The sequence below is a fragment of the Tauraco erythrolophus genome, chromosome 20 (genome assembly GCF_009769465.1).
Source record: "Tauraco erythrolophus isolate bTauEry1 chromosome 20, bTauEry1.pri, whole genome shotgun sequence".
Taxonomy (NCBI): Eukaryota; Metazoa; Chordata; class Aves; order Musophagiformes; family Musophagidae; genus Tauraco; species Tauraco erythrolophus.
In genome coordinates, this window is record NC_141484.1 from 11,551,776 (window position 1) to 11,572,313 (window position 20,538).

Genomic DNA, 20,538 nt, shown 5'->3' on the forward strand with positions numbered 1-20,538 from the left:
TTCCCCAGCACCACAGAAGGTTTATTCCCTGCAGGATGGATCTGTCGGGACCAAGGGAGCACCATTACAGTCCCAGAGGGTGCTGAACAGAGCTGAGCCATCAGTCAGTCTCCCAGTGCCATTTTTCCTGGAGGAGCTGGAAAGTGCTGAGCTTTCCGTGGGACCTGCAAACCTGCAGCACCCGCGCGTTTCACGCAGCACTGGTGGGACCACACAACCAGATGGCATTTCAGCCACTGCTAGAGCCTCTTACAGGGTGCCTGCAGGAAAAAACAAGCTATGGAGAAGGTCTGACCTCAAGACTGTTCACTTGGAGCTCCATTGGCTGGATGGGTTTTTCCCATCAAACATCCCCAGCGAGCTGGGGAAGAGCACCCAGTGCTTTGCAGGGAAGACAGAGGACTGGGGCAGGACCTGACAGCTCTGCATGACATGATGGCACTGAGTGCTCTGCTCATGGTGATGGAGCATCCCACCTTGCTGGAGTCATCACAGAGTGCCTGAAAAAAACATTCTCTCCATTTTCTCCTAACCGGCCTCTGGACCTTGAGAATGAAGGCTCACCACTGGGCGAGCGGCTCCCGGCTTAATTACCAGCTTGCTGTAGTGGTAGCGAAAAGTCTCCAACTGCAAACACTTCATTCTGCAGTTACCAAGAGAGAAAGAAAGAAAATTCTCCCATGCAGAACAGCGTTTCGAGGTCAATAGAGAAAACCCCGTGGTATGAATACCCAGTCTGGGGAGACTCGGGAGCCTGGCAGGGAGGCTCGGGGTCTGGGTGTCTGCGTTGCCACACTTGTAGCCAGGTTACCATGGCTCATCTGCTGTGCATCCACACCCTGGGGGTCTGCTTCTTGCCTGCATTCAACGGGCTCCGCTCTTCCAGCATTGAGAAGGACAGTGGATTTGCAGAAGAAAAGCCAGTCCTTAGTGGTCCTGTCATGTCATCGCTCCAGGGGTTCACAAAGGACTGTGGGTGCTGCCCAGAAAGGGGCTGCCTGTGCTGCCTCCAGCATGGCCTGGGCACTGGCTGCCCGTGGGCACGGTGCCCGCTCCCCTCCCCAGGAAGGGGTGCTGCACCAAGGGGTGGCCAGGCACCCATTTCACCCACTCAGCCAGGCTCGGTCATAGCTCAGTGCCCTGGGTGGCCTCTCTGGGTGTCCCTCAAAGGGGACCTGAAGCATGACGTCAAGTGGTGAGGACACGGAAATGGCCACGTTGCCTTAAATTCATGGGTTTGGTCAACATCACCCCATGCATGGGAGTGTCTGAGTACCTGGTGCCTGGGCAAAGGGAGTGCTGGGATCTCGGTGCCTTCATGGGTCAAAAGCCACCGAAACAGCCAGGAGGGACACGGGGACACTGCTTTTTATGATTTTCTTCCTAAATGCTCAAGCTGACACCCAGAGCAAGGTCACTGAGACCCAGAGCAGGGTATCCAGTAGGGATGCTCAGGCTGTGGGTGCTACTCAGTCTCCACAGGACACCGCAGTTGCCCTGGCTGTCCATCCCACAGGCAGTCACTCTTGCTCAGCTCTTTTTTGGGGCTCCCCTCCACCAAGCCCTGCCGGCGTCTTCAATTGCAGGGCCGCTGCTGGGGGGAAGGGAGTTGGGTGCTTCAGCCACGTCTGCCCACCCCCCTCCCCTCCTCCTGGGCGATGAGAACTGAAATAAAAGGTCCATTTCTTTAGAAAGCCGGGCCTGACTATGGGAAGGGTCCCTGTATCCATGCAGCTCTCCCGGCCTCCCGCTCCCCTGTTTAGTAATCTCACTTCTGGGTCTGAATTCATTCAGACATTGTGAAGGATTAGCTGACCTTTATTCAGCTCTTGGTAAGCTGGGGATGTTAAAGCTTCCCAAAAATTAAACTCTCAGGAGGCTGTCTCCGAGGCTGAGAGCTGCTCAGCACCTGCGGCTGCTTCCCCAGCATCCGCACCGGGACAGGGACAGACCTGGGACTGTCCCTTTGCGTCCCCCCCTGAAAACACTCAGATCCGTGCACAGCCTTAGAATGCGGCTGCACTGAGTGGTGTGGGGTGAAATCAGCTGGTTTTGTCTCCTGTGAGATAGTTTGGCAGTTTTTCCTCTTTGCAATGATGAGTTTCAGCTCCTGTTTTTCCTGGCTTCTCTGTGCGACCTCGAGAGGATGGGATAAGGGAAGATGCGAGGCTGGGAGCTGGGCTTTGGGGAGGTGGGTGAAAGCTGTCTGAGAACAGACGATGCTGTCACAGCTAATGGGTGACACAAGCAGGCAGGGACAAGCTTCTCTTGCCTTTGCAAGGGAGCGTTCACTCTGAAACTTAACAATGACTTGTGGCTTGGGTAGCATTTTGCTGCCTTAGATCTCAAGCTGGGACTGAGCACAAGGATTTATTTTAAGCTCCCAAACGCAGACGTGACGCAGTGACATACGAAGTCCTCCCCATAGAGGTGGAATTGGACACACAATGAGGCTGCACTTCCCTGAGCAAGTGAACCTGATTCTCTGAGCTGCTCTTTGCGGGATGTGTGGGAGATGCAGGAAAAATCTCCTCTTTTTCCACATTTTTGCACTTCATTTTCCCCTGACAGTGAACCTCAGTGCCAGGTGACTAGACCTGGGCACGAGCAGAAAGGGCACCGCTCTCAAAGCGCATTTTGTCTCCCTGCAGCCTGGGACACAGAGCTGGCCCCAGGCACCAGCAAGGGAGGGGAAATTGCTGCTTCTCCCATTCGAGGACCCTGAGAAAACAGCTGGAGCCATGAGGGAGTTGGCCTGTGCCCCACCACCCCCAGAACGCTGTGGGCTGCCTTTGGGGGAGCCCTCCTGCTGCGAAGGGGGGTTCCAGGGACCACCCTGCACCCTGGCAGTCAGGACAGCCAAACTCCTGGATGCATCACCTTCCCTGTCTGGTTTTGGACTCTCCCATTCGGGCTTATGTTGTTGCATCCGGCAGAACAGGAGCGAATTCATCAGGATGAGCAAAGTTGGTGTGCAGCTGAGCCCAACCTTCTGCCCAAACCCAGACAGGGAGAAGGAATCACACAGAGGGGGAGCAGAGCTTCATCCAGAGCCCACGGCAACCAGGGGTGAAACTAGAAATTATTCCCCCTCCTCCTCCCACTCGCTTTCCCTGTCCATCTCATCCGATCTGAAGCCGTTCGTGTGCAGAAAGAAGGAAACAAATCCAAACGCCACCGCAGCAGCAGCGTCTGAGCCGCGCGGAAACCTGACTCGAGCAAACCCATTGCTGCTCTCCTCTTTTTTCCACCTACTTAAACTCAGTTATTTTACGGAAGCTGTGAGGGGGGCGAGGGGATGCCTTTGTTATCCGTTTAAATTGCTTGTTTAAATGGGCAGCCAGCTTCTAACGGGGCTAATTTTATAGGCACCATAACCCGATGCGAGAAGTTCCTTTTACGACTCTCCACTCCCCCTGTCTCAAGCAGGAGCGAGGGCTGCGGTCGGAGCCCCGGGGAGTCTGCACGGATCTGGCGGAAAAAAAAAGGCATTGGTAATTCACAAAAATAAAACTGTCTTATGAGATATAAATTAGATTATTGCTCTGGGGAGATGAGCTGCTCTGCTCACCCACGGGGCCGCCGCCATCGGAGAGCATCTGTTGCAATTACAGGTTCTTCCAGCCCGCTCGGCAGAAACGACCTCCCAAATATTTCAGCAGCAGCTGGAGCACGCACAAACGCTCCACGTCTTTTCTACGGCTGAACAGCAAGTGCTTGGTCTGTGCTAAATTGGTAGCTGGTGGCCCCATCTCCTCTGAGGACTCAGGAGAAGGTTCCAGAGTCCCTTCGCTGAAGGTAAGAGGGTCCAGGTTGTCACCTTGCAGCAGGCGCTGGAGGCTGAGCTCGTCCCTCTTCACAGGTCCGTACAGTGCAAAGTGCACCCTTGGCACTAGATCAGGGATATTAATTGCCCGTGAGAGGAAGCGTATAATCAGCCTTCAATGCTGTATAATTACACCGAAATTACCAGAAGAAATTAATTCCAAAAGGTGAACATATGGGCCGCGGCGCTGGAGCCGACACTGGATTTCGCCTGTGGTTACGGCCGCTCATAACTGAGGGCAGAATCTAGGCCAGAAGTGTGTTTTCTGGTTCGTGATTTATTGTACAAAAGCGGAGTTGGTAATGAAAACCGTGCTCCACTTAAGACACAGTCGACTTCCAACAAAAATGCCAGCAGGAACTCTTTCTTCTCCTTCTTGCCTTACAGCTGCCCGTCAGCAGAGGATCTACGAGCTTGGCTCTCCTGCCGCGGCCACGAGCAGAGGCACCACTGTCCCGCGAAACCCCAATGCTCGCTGGCACCGTGCTCAGCAGACGGGCACCTCGCTGTGCTCCTGCCTGGTCCCAGACCCTCCTCTGCCTCTTCCCCATCTCCCCCATCCTCTCATGCTTCCCGTCACCTGAGCAGGGCTGAGCCTGTTTTGCAGATTATTTCAGCAAGTAAATAATAATCCTCCTTAATCATCGATTATTTCGGCAAGCAAACAAAAACTGGGCTCTGTGACTATGTACTTGGCACACCAGCCTCCAAAATAGCCCATCATGCTGAACCTGTCCCACTTCACTGCCACATTGACCCATTCAAACCAAACCATATGGGTGCTGAGCACCCACCGCAGCACCTAAAGCCAATGGAGCCATACGGAGTAAGAGTTTTGCACCTTCCTGGCCCAACGTCCTGCTTCCTAGCCTTAAAAATGTCCTTTTTTTTAAAAGTGTGCATGAAACAGCGGGACACCTCCCCTCTCCTTGCTGAAAGCAGCAGGTGGAGAAAGCTCTGAGGAAGCCGAACGGTGGTGAAGGGACCCTACAGCCTTTCCGACCCCCTCCCTTGCAAACACGAGGCAACCTGTGGGAAACGGTCGGGAGATGGCCGAGTGCCACGGCTGAGCCCCTTCGCTGCGAACGGGGATTCATTTGCATGCCAAAGTTGTAGTCGGGCGCTTTACAACACGGTGCAAGCATATAAATGTATTTGAATCTTCAATATCGCCCAGCCACCGCCCGGCAGCGCCTTCCCCTTGGAGAAAATCCCTCCAGGGGGGTTGGTGGAAAGGGATCCCAAATAAAAGGTGCCCAAATGAAACCTCGGGTCTGAAGGGCAGCGAAATGATGGAGAGCCGAAACGCACCGAATTCAGGCACACGGCGTATCTGCGGCGGAGTTTTCCCAGCCAAAAACGTGCGTGCCAGCCACGACAGGAAACTCGCGGGCTGTGTGACAAGAGTTGTGGCCTCTCCTTAGCTCTCTTACTGCCTCAATGGGTCCCGGGTGACTCTGCAATCAAGGTCCCATTCAAGCCAGGAAGAGTTGAATCCCGAGGATATGTGTTAGGCCAGCACTTTCCACTTCTCTTTCAGTTCATGGACACCTATAAATTTTCCAGGGACAGTGGTACAGTACATGCCTCCGCTGCAGCCTCTTCCACAGACTCCTTAAAAGTAGTCCAGGACCCTGAGAAACTCATTATGTTAAGCAATTAACAGCGATGCGTGTGAGTTCATGGACCTCCTCGCTGCCAAGGACCAGAGTACAACCTACATCACCCTTAGTCAAGGCAAGCGAGTCAAATTATCGGCGATAAATACATTTATTCCAAACGTCGACCCACTTTACATTCCTTTATTTGGCACGGCTGCTCTAAAGGGGTGCTGGAACAAAGTGAAAATAAACTCCATGAGTCTTCACGGTTCTCTCCGCAGAGCTGGCTGAATTCTTGTTGCTATTATTAGTGCTGGGATTGTTGTTGTTATTATTATTGTTATGATTATATGCATTTCATTCTCTTTTGGGTAATGAATAATTTATGACTCTGTCTCGATTCCCCTTTCAATAGATTCACTATCCAGGGAGACTTGCTGAATAATTTGGATCATTCGTTTTCAAGTGCATGGGCTGCCGACAAATTGTTCGCTTTTCATCACTGGGGACATTCATTGGTCACCCAAATCAGGGGATTTCTTTGGTCGCCCCAAGCACGTGATGTGCCGTCTGGGGTTTTGTCGGGATTTTTTTTTTTTTTTTTTTTTTTTTGTTTTTTTGGTTGAACTTTGTGAAGCGGAGACTAACAAATAGCTCGTTTGGGGGGCTGGATTCCGGGAGAAATCCGTTTGCCAAATTTTTGTGAACATTTGGTGGTTTCGCAGAGGCCTGTGAAGAGTAAATGCATATTAAATGCTATTCGATGCTTTAAAGGCATCGCTATTTCTGCCGTTTGATTTGATCAAAACTATTATGCAGCTGATTAGTAAGCTTTTGCTCACTCAGTGCTAACTAGAGAAATATTGTGGTATTAGACCTGTTTCTTTGCCTAAAATCCTGAAGGCAAGTGAGTTTTTGAGAGGCACTTGCATTTGGGGATCTTTTTGCCTTAAAATCAAATGAATGCCTGTATTAACCTGGCGGCATCTACCAGGGCTGGTTTCAGGACCATACAACACCCTGATCCTGCACTCGTGGTCCATTCCGTGGAAGCAGCATCTCCCCAGGTCCAGGCAGGCTCCGAGCTCGACAGCGGAACCTCCCCGGACACGCAGATGGCGCAGTGAGGACAAGCACCGTTCCCTGCTCCACTGCTGGACCACGGGATGGAAACAGTTGACACATCACCACTGGTACCCATGGGACGTCCCCACTTCGGCAAATCTCAGCAGATTTGCTGCCAGCTCCACAGAAATCATAGAATCATAGAACAGGTTGAGTTGGAAGGGACCTTAATGAGTGTCTAGTTCCAACCTCCTGCTATGAAAATCGCTAGACGATGCACCATGCCCAAAACCACCACGGGCCAAATCCAGCTTCACCTGGGAACTAACAGGGCTGTGCATCACTGCTCTGGCTCAGACCTTCCTGGTACGGTGCGGTGTGGTCATGACCTGATAGACACAAAACATCCACCACCCTGCACCACGATGGCCACAGAGGACAACCTCACAGTCCCCAGGGCCCCGAGCTGGAGGAGCTCATCGCCTCCCTGCCCCGCACCGCCTGCTGCCTGCGCTGCCTGCTCAGCCCCGATTTACGAGCAGCGTGTGAAGGACAGACACTGGGCCGCTGGGCTGAACAATGCGGGAATATTAGCCGATTTACAAAAACAAACAAACCAAACCCCGCCGGGAGCCCGTTTCATTTATCTTCTTTTGTCCGGTTTTGCTTCAGCGTGAAAGTCGCCCTTTCAAGTCCAGCAGTTGTGTTCCAGCCCCGGCGGGTAGCCGCTCCAAAGCGTTACACTGAGAGCTTCCCAATGGCATGTTTGCACAGTTCAATTCATTTTTAAATATTCAGTGGAGTTTCCCTCCCTCCTACCCTCCCAGGACTTTTTGCCCAAGAGCCGAGGGTGTAAAGTACAGGGCCGGGGATACTGGTGCACAGAGCCTTTGTGTGCAAACACAAGCTGCTGTTTGTATTTGCCTTCACACTGTCAGAGCTCAATTGTGCGCGGTGCAATACTGGCTACCAGTCTGCTTTCAATATCCGCTCGGCCATCCCTGCTGCCAGAGAGACGCTCCCCCTTCCCCGGCCGCTTTGAAGCAAAGTGATTTAATTTCATGAGACTTTCGGTAATCACGTTACAATCTCCAACATTAACCAGAACTGACTCCCTATTGCAAAAGGGCGGGCGGACAACCGAGTAAACAGCCTGGCTCGGGACAGCCTGCGACGCCGGAGGAAGGCAAAATGCACGACGGCTGCCTGCCCGGTTCTGCGTCGCTTATCAGATCAGGCTGGAAAACAACAGCTTCTTGCCAGCACCAGGAGGGGAGCAGCTGGTTTTGGCCATCCTGAGGATACTCTCCGGGCTGCTCTGCTCATCTCGTGCACCACCATGGCTGATTTTTAAAACCAGATCTTTTTCTCCTGTCCATAGCTCCACCCATCATTTATCTTCCTCCTTCCCTGTTCCATTTACAGTGTCCTGAAACCTCTGTCACATTCCCAAGGACTGGATTTGCTTCTAGGACAGGTTCCTTCAGGTTAGGCATTACTACATGCTGCGGTGGTCAGTGGTCCAGGAAGAGCCAGGGCCTCCCTGAATGGAGAGCAGGGTTTAGGGAAGGTTCTGTTCTCCCATGAAGAACAGGGAGATTCAGGTCTCGCCCACCTGCACCTTCCTCACCCCTCCTCACCTCCCTGCATGGATGGCTCTGCTCTTCCCAGAGGATCTCCTCGCCAACAGATCATAGAGTACTGTGTTCAGCTCTGGGGTCCCCAACATCAGAAGGACATGGTGCAGTTGGAATAGGTCCAGAGGAGGACACCAAGATGATCCAAGGGCTGGAGCATCTCTACTAGGAAGACAGGCTGAGAGTTGGGGTTGTGCAGTCTGGAGAAGAGAAGGCTCCGGGGAGACCTTCCAGCAGCCTTCCAGTACCTCAAGGGGCTACAAGAAAGCTGGAGAGGGGCTTTGGACAAGGGCATGTAGTGACAGGACAAGGAGCAATGGCTTTAAACTGAAAGAGGGGAGATTTCAATGAGATTTAAGGAAGAAATTCTTCCCTCTGAGGGTGGTGAGGCACTGGAACAGGTTGCCCAGAGAAGCTGTGGATGCCCAATCCCTGGAATTGTTCAAGGCCAGGTTGGATGAGGCTTTGAGCAACCTGATCTAGGGGAAGGTGTCCCTGCCCATGGCAGGGGGGTTGGAACTAGATGATCTTGAAGGTCCCTTCCAACTCAAATCATTCTATTATTCTATACTGATGGACTGGACCCAGAAAGAAGGTACTTCAGGGACTGTGAGAGCAAACCAAGGTGCAGCACTTGGCTGCAGGGCCCTGGGCAATCCCCAGTGAGAGTAAAAAAATCCATTTTTCCAACCAGATGCATTGTCCTTGCTCTCTCCATCCACTATACTCTGACTGCCTAAGACTGGACCCTAAATATGCAGATGACCAACATTAAGGGGCATTAATTTGCCCCATGGACCTGCTGTGAAAATAGTCGTTCTCGGTCCAAATGAAGCACAAATCCCAATAACCCACCCGGTGCCGCAGAGTGCAGCCCAGTAGAGACCAGGGTGATGGATGGCTCCAAAATACCATGGGGAAGATGACATGGACTCCTCATCCATCTTCCCATCCAAATCTGCGAGCTTGGAGTACACACACACGTGTAAAGATGGTGATCGGGGGCGGAACAGCTGGGCTTTGTCTCGCGCAAGCTGGGAGCTCGCAGACCTGGCACGGATGTGGCATGCTGCCCAGAGAGCGAGCCGGGCAAAGTGGGGACTGCTGAGCCAGCAGCTCCCCTCTGCATTTCTTGTATAATTCCCACCTGGGATGGAGTGGGAAAGAAATTGCCTCACTCCCTAGTGCCCTGAGAAATTGGGGAATGCTCTTCCTGCTCCATCCTGCACCATCATTGAATCTATGTCTGCTTCTCGGTGACCAGAAAGCGTTTCCCATCCCAGCAGTTCCCTGCAGTGACTCAAAAAGAATAAATTTGCTGTAAAACTCACCCACAGAGCCTGGCTGCTCACAGCCCGTGCCACTGCCCTGCCCGCTCCTGCCCCTCGTGTCAGTTTTGCTCTTTTCCAGGTGAATTTGGGGGTGCTGGGTGTAGGCTCCTGGCTCTCCACCCTCCTTTCCCCAAACAGGGGAGATGCAGCATCTTTGACCCTCAAACAAGGAGAAAAATTTGTCTGCAAGACACCCCCGAGGCTGCTCGTCCCAACCTGCAACAGCATTCCCACTCACCTGCCCTCACAATCTTTCTCGCTGCTCATTTTTGGCAGAAGATGGCAAAGGTCTCCTGGGCTCATCCTTTACCTTCACCAGCTGTGCTCTCCCCAGAGGCACATCACCAGAGCGGAGCTGGGGGCCGTGGGTCCCTATGCACCACCCCAGGGCACCTGGCCCCTGTGCTGGGCTCAGCAGAAGCAGGGATCCCTCTCGGGGTGACACCACAACCTGGGTGACAACAGCCAGTGGGCAAAGCCAGAGATCCCTGCCAGCCCAAAACCCTTCCTGAGATAATTTAGAAAGACCTTGTGCTTCAAGGAGAGAATGAAATAGAGGGATTTTTTCCTTCCCCAGCCTCCAATCAAGGAGGAAGACGCAGATATGAATTTCAAGCCTCCCATCACTTACAAGACACTTGGAAAAAGTGTGAAAGGAAAACTCCCGTCCCTGACCCACTGCCGACATGGATGCCCACGCTCTCCCGGGTCAGAACCTGGTTCTTTAGTAGCTACCAAAAAATAGCAGGATTTTTTCCTCCCCACCAGTTAATCCCCCACGTTCTGCTGAGCCTAATGCAACCCCGCAGCCAGCGTGTGGCTGAGCCCCTTCGTGCCGCTGAGCTCTGCTGCAAACACGGGCTGCTCCTGCCTGGGATGGAGCGAGAGCGGCCGAGACCCCCCAGCTCCAACAGCCTCCACGGCTGCACCGGCTCAGGGCAGGAAAAGCCTCCCCGTCTCCTTATCAGTCCCCAGGGTATCCTAATCCCTCTATAAATGAAAGCTATTATACAGATATCTTTTTAAAAGCCTGCCTGTCACTTCGGCCAGGCAGCCCCATCCCAGCTATCAGGGGATTTTTTGGAGCATGGTGAGCGGCAGAGAGACCCGGACGGAGCCAAGTTTGCACCCGGTGAGGATCCGGCCTGTTTCTTTACAAGCTCTGCTTTGATTCTGGCTCAGGCATAAAGCCGTCTCCGCCGTAACGCCGAGCGGCAGAGCCAGGCTGAGCCCCACGGCCGTGCCAGGCTGAGTTCCATGGCTGTGCCAGGCTGAGCCCCACAGCCGTACCAGGCTGAGCCCCGTGGCTGCGCCAGGCTAAGCCCCATGGCTGTGCCAGGCTGAGTTCCATGGCTGTGCCAGGCTGAGTTCCATGGCCGTGCCAGGCTGAGCCCCACGGCCGTGCCAAGCTCCCCAGCTCGGCCACGCTGCCTCAACCCTGCGGGAAGCAGCGGGGATCTGGCAGGGATGCTCGGGGAGGGCAGCTGGGGTCACGGGAAGGAAACGTCCCCCGCTGATTCCAGCGGCAAAGGCCAAACGGCAGCCACCACTCCGGAGACACCCCGGGGACGAAGCAGATGTGAGTGCTGGGCTCTGCCACCTCCCAACCTTCTTCTTGGGTCTGAGCCGTCGGCACGGGCTGGTCCTGGCAGCAAAACCTCTACCTCCCCTGCTGCTGCCTGACAAATTGATGGAGATCTGTTTGGTGCAATCACAAACATGCTGCAAATAAATGACCCGGGTGGGGTTAAGTCTTGGGACTGGGAAGCCCCCCGCCCCCCTATTTTAAGGGCTCAGTCCTGCCACGGTGAGGGCTGGTGTGTCCTGCGCTGCAGGCAGCTGTGTCAGTGCTAGGAAAGGGTGGATGTTGGATTTGGTGTGTCCTGGGGATATTTTGGGTTTATTTCTGCTGTTTGACAGCACATGGAGAAATGACGTGTAACGTCTGCAACACTATGAAGGTAACCAGCTGGTTCCAGTTGTCCTGACCCAAGATCTCCTTCACCCTGCATGTCCCCCAGGGCAAAACTGGCTGGGGGAAGAAACTCATCACAGCACTCCAAAATCCTCCATAAGATCCCCAGGAAAACTCTGCTTGTACAGCCCCACCCCACCACACGATAGCCCATAATAAGCACAAGAGCCTCCAACAAAAAGCAGGGCACCCCAAAAGGGAAGCAGGAGAGACCTAGGGCCAAAGGCAGCAGCAACCCTCCGTGGTCAGAAAGTCTGTCCCCCATCCCTGAGGATACATTAGGAATATAAAGATGGGCTCATGCATCCCAGCTGCCCCCACTTCTCCTGCCAGGTAGGAAAACCAGAGCTCCAGGAGTGTTTTTACGAGCAGGATCCCTCCAGGCAGCGGAGATTCAAGAGCCCTTGCGTTCTTCTCGCTCCGTCCTCATCCTCGCAGAGGCAGCACGTCCCCCCGGGCGGTTCCGGGGAGTTTGCCGAGGCGAGGACAGCGTAGGCTGAATAAGGATGACATGCTTTGGCCCAGAAAGAGGAGGGCAGAGATTAGCCGTGGACAAGCTCAAGGGAAGGCAAGTGTCCAACCCCGAGTGCCAAGCCTGGTTTTGTTTTAGCCTTAACTGCGCTTTTTTGTTTGTTTGTTTGTTGGTGTAAAAACCTTTCTGTTGGAAATCAGTTTAACTTTAAGCTTCCTGAGAATAAAAGCCTGTGAGAAAGCTCTGCCCATGCAGGGCCCGCTGGGGAGGCTACAATGGGAGTCTCAGCAGCTTACGGGCCCATATTTCTATGGCTACAGCACCCATCTGCTCAGCAACACAGTGTGCCCCACAGCTCGTGCGGTTCCCCATGCAGAACAACCCGCCGTGAGCTGAACCGGGGCTGGGTGCAGAGGACCTGTGGCTCCGGGGACGGCACACGGTGCCACGAGAGGGGCATCCTGCACAGGGTGTGTTCCAGTCGCTGGCTGGTGCCGTGTCGCCGGTGAAGCTGCCCCAGTCGCAGCGTTTCCGCAGGCAAAAGGATGCTCTGATACTGCTTCAGGCCTTTCTTAGCCCAAGTCCAAGGCATTTTGCACAGCCTTCCTTTACTCTCTATAAATGGGGAAACTGAGGCACAAGGCAAGCCTGGGTACCAGAAATTATGAGTATCCCCAATACCATCAGAAGGTAACGGGCAGTATCAGCACATGGCAGCTGCAAAATCCTCCTGTCCACCTTGCCTGGCTGGCTCAATCTAGAGATGTTGTGCTGTGCTGCCCAGCCCCAGGCAGCAGCATCTGTCTCAGATGGGCAGAGGATGCTACAGCCCAGGGATCCTGCGTGGGCACCCTGGGGATCCCATATGGGGACCCTGGAATCCTGCTCAGAACCTCTTTGCTCAGATAAGAAAGGTCGCTGCTTTACAAGGCGAGAAGGGATGCTTGCATCCTTCCTCGTCCCTCTAGAAGAGATGTGGCCATAAACAAGGTAAACACTGGGGACACTCAAACGCCCCTTCTCCTCACAGAGGGATTTACAAAGCCACTTAAGTCCTCTATCTGACTTCCATCCCACCATGGTGCCCGGAACCAAAGGGGAAGAGGGTGCAATCGACGTGCCCGACCAGGTCCCTGCCAGCTCTGCTGATCCTTCCCATGCTCTGCTTCCCGTTCTGCTGCAGACAGAGCCTTCTTTTCCTCTGTCCTCCTGAGAGAGATCAACACAAGAATGACATGGAGCTGCTGGAGCGGGTCCAGAGGAGGACACCAAGATGATCCGAGGGCTGGAGCACCTCTGCTATGGAGACAGGCTGAGAGAGTTGGGGCTGTTCAGCCTGGAGAAGAGAAGGCTCCGGGGAGACCTTCCAGCAGCCTTCCAGTATCTAAAGGGGCTACAAGAAAGCTGGAGAGGGGCTTTGGACAAGGGCGTGTAGTGACAGGACAAGGGGCAATGGCTTTAAACTGAAAGAGGGGAGATTTCAATTAGATCTACAGAAGAAATTCTTTACAATGAGAGTGGTGAGGCACTGGCACAGGTTGCCCAGAGAAGTTGTGGCTGCCCCATCCCTGGAAGTGTTCAAAGCCAGGTTGGATGAGGCTTTGGGCAACCTGGTGTAGTGGAAGGTGTCCCTGCCCATGGCAGGGGGGTTGAAACTAGATGATCTTGAAGGTCCCTTCCAACTCAAATCATTCTGTGATTCTATGATTGCCAAAGCTCTGAATCACCACAGGAAAGGAGAAGACACAAAGGATATCTTCCACCAGCCCAATCCTGCCTGGTCCCATGAGTCTCAGACCCTGTGAACCATTGTCATCCATCGGTGGCCCCAGGACCCACCCTGACTCCCAGCTCTGCTGCGTACTCCTGGGGTGCCTTGACCCTGCAGATGGGCATCGGGGGCTGCTCGCCCAGCGAAGCAACGGCCACAGTCACGCTCCAGTGGGCCCAAAGCCATCAGTCATCACCAGCTTGAGTCCTTGTCCCATTTGGAAGAAAAGGGGAATGGGAAAGAATTGTCTCACAGGGCTACCCAAGACCCCCCTGTGCCCACCCAGGGGAAAACAGTTACAGGCGGGATGAGAACAGCAAAGTCGGTTTAAGTGGAGATGATTAATGCGGGCTAAAGAAAAAGGATCACTTCCATTTAATAAGGGACTCTAGGAACTCCCTGAGATGAAATCCTACAGTCCCTGTGCAGGACCAGAGGGAGATCTCTCTGCTGTGGGAGGGTTTGATTTCCCTGGCTGTGATGAGGCCGAAGGGAGCCCAGTGGCAGTTTCCAGGAGCTGCCCTGTGAACACCTCCCTGGACCACCACCGACATGGTAAAGCCCCAGGTTTGTCCAGAAGGAAGTTTTTCATTGGAAGCACTTGGCAAATTATTCTCTAGTAATTCCTGGTCCCCTCCTTGTCCCAGATGAACTTCCCTTGCTCGCAAATTGCCCTGACACGAGACCCCTCCCAGGCTGGGAGCCCTACTGCAGCGACACCGCGGAGCAGGGCCTGGCCAGCACCGGGCTCCGGGCGCGGCTGGTGCCAAATCCCGTGTCTGAAAACACAACATGTTTCCTTTCCCTCGCTGCGAACCGCACTTGTTATTGTTAAACGCTCTCTAGGCATCACGCGGGGCCAAAATCCGAGAGGCACCCGGCACCTGCGGACACCAGTGATGTCAGGCACACGTGCAGGTGCCGGGAGCATCTCCCAGCCCCACGGGGGAAAGGGCTGCGGAGCACCAGAGCTGGCACTGGGAACGGAGTCTGGAGGTCGTTCTCAACGTGCCTGACTGCGGGCTGCAGCCTCGCTTCGTCCACTCGCGCTTTCTCCAGCCAAGGCAAATGTGAAAGTATTTTCTGGGAATTAAAGGGAATATTCATCGGCAGCGCGTGTCCGTGTTCATTTCCAGCACTCAGAATGACGCTGCTGTTCGTGGGAAATTGTGGAATAGCGTCGATTGCACTTTATCGATGTCACTAAAGCCGATTGAAGCTCCTCCTGTATTTTCCTGTGTCCACACGAGCCCGCCAGCAGTTGAGCTCTGACAACATTTTAGTTCAAGCCTTTTCCAGCTGCAATCTGCTCTCACAGGGGAGTTGGAAGCTTCATCTGGACAAACTGGGTTGGAAACATGGGGCTTGGGCTGGCCCAAAGCTGAACACATGGAGCCAGCCCGACGGCGCTGGAGAGAGGGAGGATGGAGAACAGACCTCCATGCTTGTCTTCAAGCTGTGTCCTCCCTGGAGCACGTTAGTTCCCAGGCGCCCGGCCAAAGCTGGACTTTAAGGCCAAGCTCTATGGGGATGAGTTATTTGCCAGGTAAAGTTGATGGGAACCTGAATCTGAGAAAAGTTCTGCTGGCCGTGCTCCCTCGGCAGGAGCAAGTCCCTGGAGAACATCTCCTTGGGCCTGGCCCTGTCCTCTCCGTGTGCTGTGCCTGGGCTCTTGCAGGCAGCGAGAAGCGATAAAGAAAAATTAGATCTGGCTGGTGAAAAACGTTCCCGTGGGAAATTTTGACTTTTTGTCAGAAACTCCAGCGCATTTCTTTTGCAGCCCCAAATAAGCATGAATAGAAACAAAGATTCACTTTTGGCAGGGGGAACGGGCTTACCAAAGAAAACACCCAAATTTTTAAGCAAAGTAGATGCATTCTATCATTTTTCTCCCGAGTTGAAAAAAAAAAAATACAATTTTTCAGCAAATTCAGTGAAAAAAAAACTTATAATCAATTCTCACACCGTTGCCTGGGGCAAATTCAGCTAATTTGGCTAATTCAGTGGCCTCGTCACCGCTGCTGCTCAAGGAGGGTCTGGCCTCCTCTGGGTTCCCTCTCAAGCAGTTGAAGATGCCTCCAGTTTGCAACGGGCAACGTCAACACCAACTCACCGCTTGTCCCCTGCCTCTGCCTGCCGAAGGCCGGCTCCGTAGCCCTCGGGTGGCGGCAAAGCCTGACTTGCTCTCTGGATTTAGGAGAGAACCCAGGGTGGGCCGATGGTCATGAGCAAGTGGGTGGGAGCTGAATAGGGTTATTGTGATCTTTATCTAGGGGGATTATTCCAGGCAGTGTGGGCTTGGCAGGGCAACGCAGTTGTTTGGCCGTGGTTGGTTTTGCAGTCTGATAGGTACAGCCCCGAGGAACGGGCGGCAGAAACGGGCTGGGGAAAACGATTTTATATTTTGTGGTAGCTTTGTCCTTGCAAAACGTTCACTTTACAGAAAAGTCAGCAGAAAAGGTAAAAACGGAGTGATTTTCGTTTGCACAAGTCTGACGCGGCTACGGCTGTGCATGGGCTGAAATGCAAAGCCTGGCACAAAACTCGCACGTTTTACTGGAAACTGGGAACTTGTTCCCTTTTTATTGGACGTAAATTGGAAAGGAGAGGGATGGTAAGCGCACGGGGCCAGAATAATAACTGAACAGATGCATTTTCAGGAGCACTTCGGGACCCTGCAGAATAGATCAAGGGTCCAATAACACCCCGGGATCGCACCAAATTTTACGGCGTCGCCGAGAGCAGTAACTGTCTGCACTCAGGGAACTCGTCCCGGCCTGTGAGATGGGGGAACTGAGCCCCTTCTGGTCCCCCGGAGCTGCTGCTCAGGAAGAAGCGGCGGCGGGAAATAGTCAAAATAATCAAGATGAGGAGTCCCATCCCCGAGCGCTGGCGGTTAGAGGGACCCGGACGGGACAGAAGAAAAGCAAACCCGGAGCTAAACGCCGGCTCGGCGCTGCTGGCACATCCGAGCGGCACTCATCGCCTTCCCATCCGGGAAACGGCATCTCCCCGCCGCTTCCCCCTGCCGCCGCCGCCCCGGGGCCGCTCCCGCTCCGCCCCGACGTGAGCCGCAGCCCAGCGGGCAGCGGAGGCTCTGGGCATCGCCCCGCAGGGCAGGCACCGCCGCCCGCTGCCGGGACCCCTGCACCTTCCCCCGGCGCCGCCACCGCGTGTGCCCCGGTGCCACCGGGCGGCAGGATCGGGCCCCCTTCCCCCCCACCCAATAACGCGGGTTTGGCCGGGCCTCGGTGTCGACGGCGGCGGCGAAGAAATTGCGCTCTCTGCAAGGGACACATCTGATTGTGATTTGGGGGGAGAAAAAAGAAGGAGAAGGAAAGAAAAAAAAAAAAAAAAAAAGCCCAACCCCAGCCACTCGGCGAAGTTTTTTTTTCCTATCGTAGGAGCTGCAAATATTTTGGAAGACGGGGCCGTGTTTTCCGTGTAAACAAGGCGGCGGCGGCGGGCGGGCGGCGGGTGTCGGGAACGCGCCCCGCGGGGCCGGGGACTCCCTGCGCGGAGAGCGGAGCCGAGCCCGGGACGCATCGCAGACCCCGGGGCTGGGTCGTCTCCTGCCACCGGCACCCGGCTGATCCCGGGGGCCGGTCCCCGAAACCGCGGCGAGGAGGGGACCGGCCGCACACGGGGAGCAGGGCGTGGAAGATCGGAGGGAGCCGTCGGCGGGATGTGCCGGGACTCTCAAGGATGAGCACCTCAAACCCTTCACCCTTGGTCACCCCGGGCAGAGGCGAGGGAAGCCCCATCTCCCACCGGGACAGCCCGGAGGTTGGGGCTGGCGGGTTTCTCGGCCGAGACGGAGCGAACCGGCTGCTCCCGGGTTCTCATTTGGCCTTGGGGCTCGTTGAAGTCCCCGCCGCCCCTTCCGCGCCCGCCGGGACCGGCCGTGAGCATCCCCCGAGGATGCAGCGGCGGGAGCCGCAGGCTTTGCCGAGCTGCCCTCCCCAGCGCCCGGTCGCCTTCTCCCTCCGGGGAGGACCAGAGCCTGTCCCCGTCCCGTCCGGGCACGGAGTGTTTCGGGAGAGCTGGAGGCTTCGCGGCGGGGCTCTGAGTCGGGATCCCCGGACCGGACCCCGCTCCGCGCGCTGCGGAACCGCCGGCCGGGAGGTGCCCGGGGCGGGGAAACCTTCCCAGCCACCCAGGGCTCCTCAGCGCTTCTCCGGACACGAATGGTGTTTTCCCGGTCTCCTGAGTGTCCCTTCTCCGCTCGCCTGAGCTCCTTGGCGTCCCCTGCCCTGCGCTTCCCAATGTCCCGTTGTCTCCTGCTCTGCAGTCCGGCATCCCCCGGTCCCTCCCGTCCTGTGCGACTGGGTGCTTCGGTGTCCCCCGTCCCACGCCTCCGGGGCTCTCGCTGTTCCCAGTCCCGGATTCCTGTGCCTCGCCGTTCCCTGCCCACCGGTCCCCCGTTCCCGTGCCCCTTGCTCTGCACCGAGGGGTCCCTCGGTGTTGTCACCAGTGCGCTCCGGGGTGTCCCCTGCCTTGCGCTGTCAGGCGCCTCGGTGTCCCGTCCCCTGCTCTTCCGAGCGCCTCCACATCCCCTGCTCCGCGCTTCTGGGTCCCTCCGTGTCCCCTCCTTTGCCCTACGCTCCCGGGTACTTCAGTGTCCTCACCCTGTCCTGCTCTCCATCTCCCTGCGTGTCCTTGTCCTGCTCCTCGTGTCCCTGGATGTCCCCGCGCAGCTCGCCGTGTCCCTGGATGTCCCCCTGCCTTTCGCTCCCCGTTCCCTATCGGGTCCTTCGCTCTCCCCTCCCTCTCCCTGCCCTTCCGGGGACCTCAGCGCCCTCTCCCCGTCCTTCCCCCCGCGTCTGCCGGCGTGTCCGCGCCCGCGGCGTGGGACTCACCCACGCACTCGTTGGCCTCCCGGGCCGTCGCTCTCTGCCAGGGCCGGTCGTAGTGGAAGGGTTTGCAGCGGTCGCACTCGGGGCCGGCCGTGTTGTGCTTGCAGTCGCACACCAAGCTGTCGTCGCGGTCACGGACGCAGCGCGACGCGTGGCCGTTGCACTTGCATCGCCCGCCGACCTGCAAGTCGGAGACGGCGTAGAAGTAGGAGTCGCGGGCCAGCTCGGAGTCATCCTCGCTCTCGTCGCCGAAGGTGTGGAGGCGGCTGAAGGTCACCCTGATGTCGGTGGCCGTCACCCAGTCCTGCAGCACGGGCGAGTTGTCGAAGTCGTGGGCGGTGGGGCGGCCGTCCAGGGTGCTGAAGGCGATGAGGCCGCCGGAGAGGGGCCGCACGTCGGTGTGCGAGTCGGTGCAGACCGCCTCCTGCTCGTTCTGCTTCGTGATGGCGGCGCGGCTGGGCTTGTTGTACATCTTGCGGCACTGCGTGGAGTAGAACTGGAAGGGCACCCAGGTCTTGCCGTAGTCCATGGACTTGTGGATGGCCATGGACTCGGGGCGCGGCGAGCAGAACTGCAGGCTGACGTAGGTCACCTCGAATTTCTTGCCCAGGGAGAGGGTGAGCGTGACGTTATGGGGGTACTGGACGTAGCTGTCGGACTGCCAGCAGGTCAGGTTGTGCGGGTTGTTGAGGTCGGTGAGGAAGGAGGGCGGGTGGGCGCGCTTGGGGTCGGAGGCGTTGCAGAGGTGGCAGGAGCGGATCTGCTCCTCGCCCTTCTCCGTCACCACGCAGTACCGCGACGGCGGCTTCCCGCAGGTGCTCGACACCTTCACCTCCTTCCCGAAGGCCGAGTTGACGAAGTCCGGGATGCAGCGGCGGGGCAGCCCGTGCTCGTCGTAGCAGGGGTCGGGCTGAGCCGTCTGCACGGCGAACATGCTCACGCCGTGGTAGCCGCCGCGCAGGGGCTGCGCCAGCCACGCCGCCGCCAGCAGCAGGGCCAGCGGCGCCTCCGCGCCCCTCCGCGCCATCCTGCGCACCCTCCGCGCGGCGTGGGAGGAGAGGAGGGAGCGGAGCCGCCGCTCGAGCGCGCAGCTCCGCGGGGCGACTTGGCCGACGGAAGCGGTGCGGCGGTTCAGGGAGCCCGGAGCATCGCCCGCCCCGCGGTCAGCCCCGCGGAGAAAGGGGAGACCGCGGCGGCGGCGGCACCACAAAAGTGCGGCTGGCGGCGGGGCTGGGTCCCGCCTGCCTCCCGCCCCGGCTCTCGCACGGAGAATGACTGGCGGTCCCAGCCCCCGCCGCGTTTGAGGTCATGCTAAAGGAGTGACATCGCGCTCAAGGAACAGAACAACGACATCCACTGGCGGCTCAGCCAGAGACGCGCACAGGCCTCGGGGAGGGCGGGGGGGGAGGATGGGAGAGGGACGGAGCCCGCCCCGACACCGCGGTGATGGGCGCCAGCGCCGCTGCGGGGCCCCCGAGTCGCCCCGAGGAGCCGGGGAAGGGCTCTCCTTCTCTCCACCCTCCCACTCTCCCCCGCCCCTCCGTGCCCCCGACGGGTCTGGGGGGAGACCAGGGCTGCCTGCGCCCCAGCAGCTGGGGATGCTCCATGGGCACGGGGCGGGAGGGGGCGGGAGGGGGTGGGGGGGTGGGGGGGGGGCCAGAAGGAGCCCTCCGCCTACCTGTGGGGACGCCTAGAGGGACAGAATCGGGCCCTCTCCCAGCTGGTCGCTGTTGGCCTCCCCTTCCCTGCCAGGCCAAACAGGGCCTGACCCCCTCGGCTGGATTGGGAGGAGGATCCGGGGTAGAGCCACTGTCCAGTGCGGGAGCCCGGAGCCCGTCTGGGCACCGGCCCGCTTCGAGGGGGCTCCCGGTGGGTCTCGGCCCAGTGCCTTTTGCTCTGGGAAAGAAAATCCGATGCCAGGAAGATTAACTGGGGGAAATCTCGAGTCCTTGGGCACGACATGGGAACTAAGGGGCCTGGTGACCCCCGGCAGGTTGTTTTAGG

At 56.8% G+C, this 20,538-nt stretch overlaps 1 protein-coding gene across 1 annotated transcript in view; it reads right to left on the reverse strand.

Moving 5' to 3' along the window:
- NTN1 (netrin 1) overlaps window positions 1-19,561 on the reverse strand; it is a 110,071-nt gene extending 90,510 nt beyond the window's left edge. The window contains exon 1 of the mRNA XM_086624145.1: window positions 18,538-19,561. Coding sequence (XP_086480271.1) covers window positions 18,538-19,561 — 1,024 coding nt within the window. The remainder of the gene's footprint in view (window positions 1-18,537) is intronic.
- Between the last annotated feature and the right edge of the window lie 977 nt (window positions 19,562-20,538).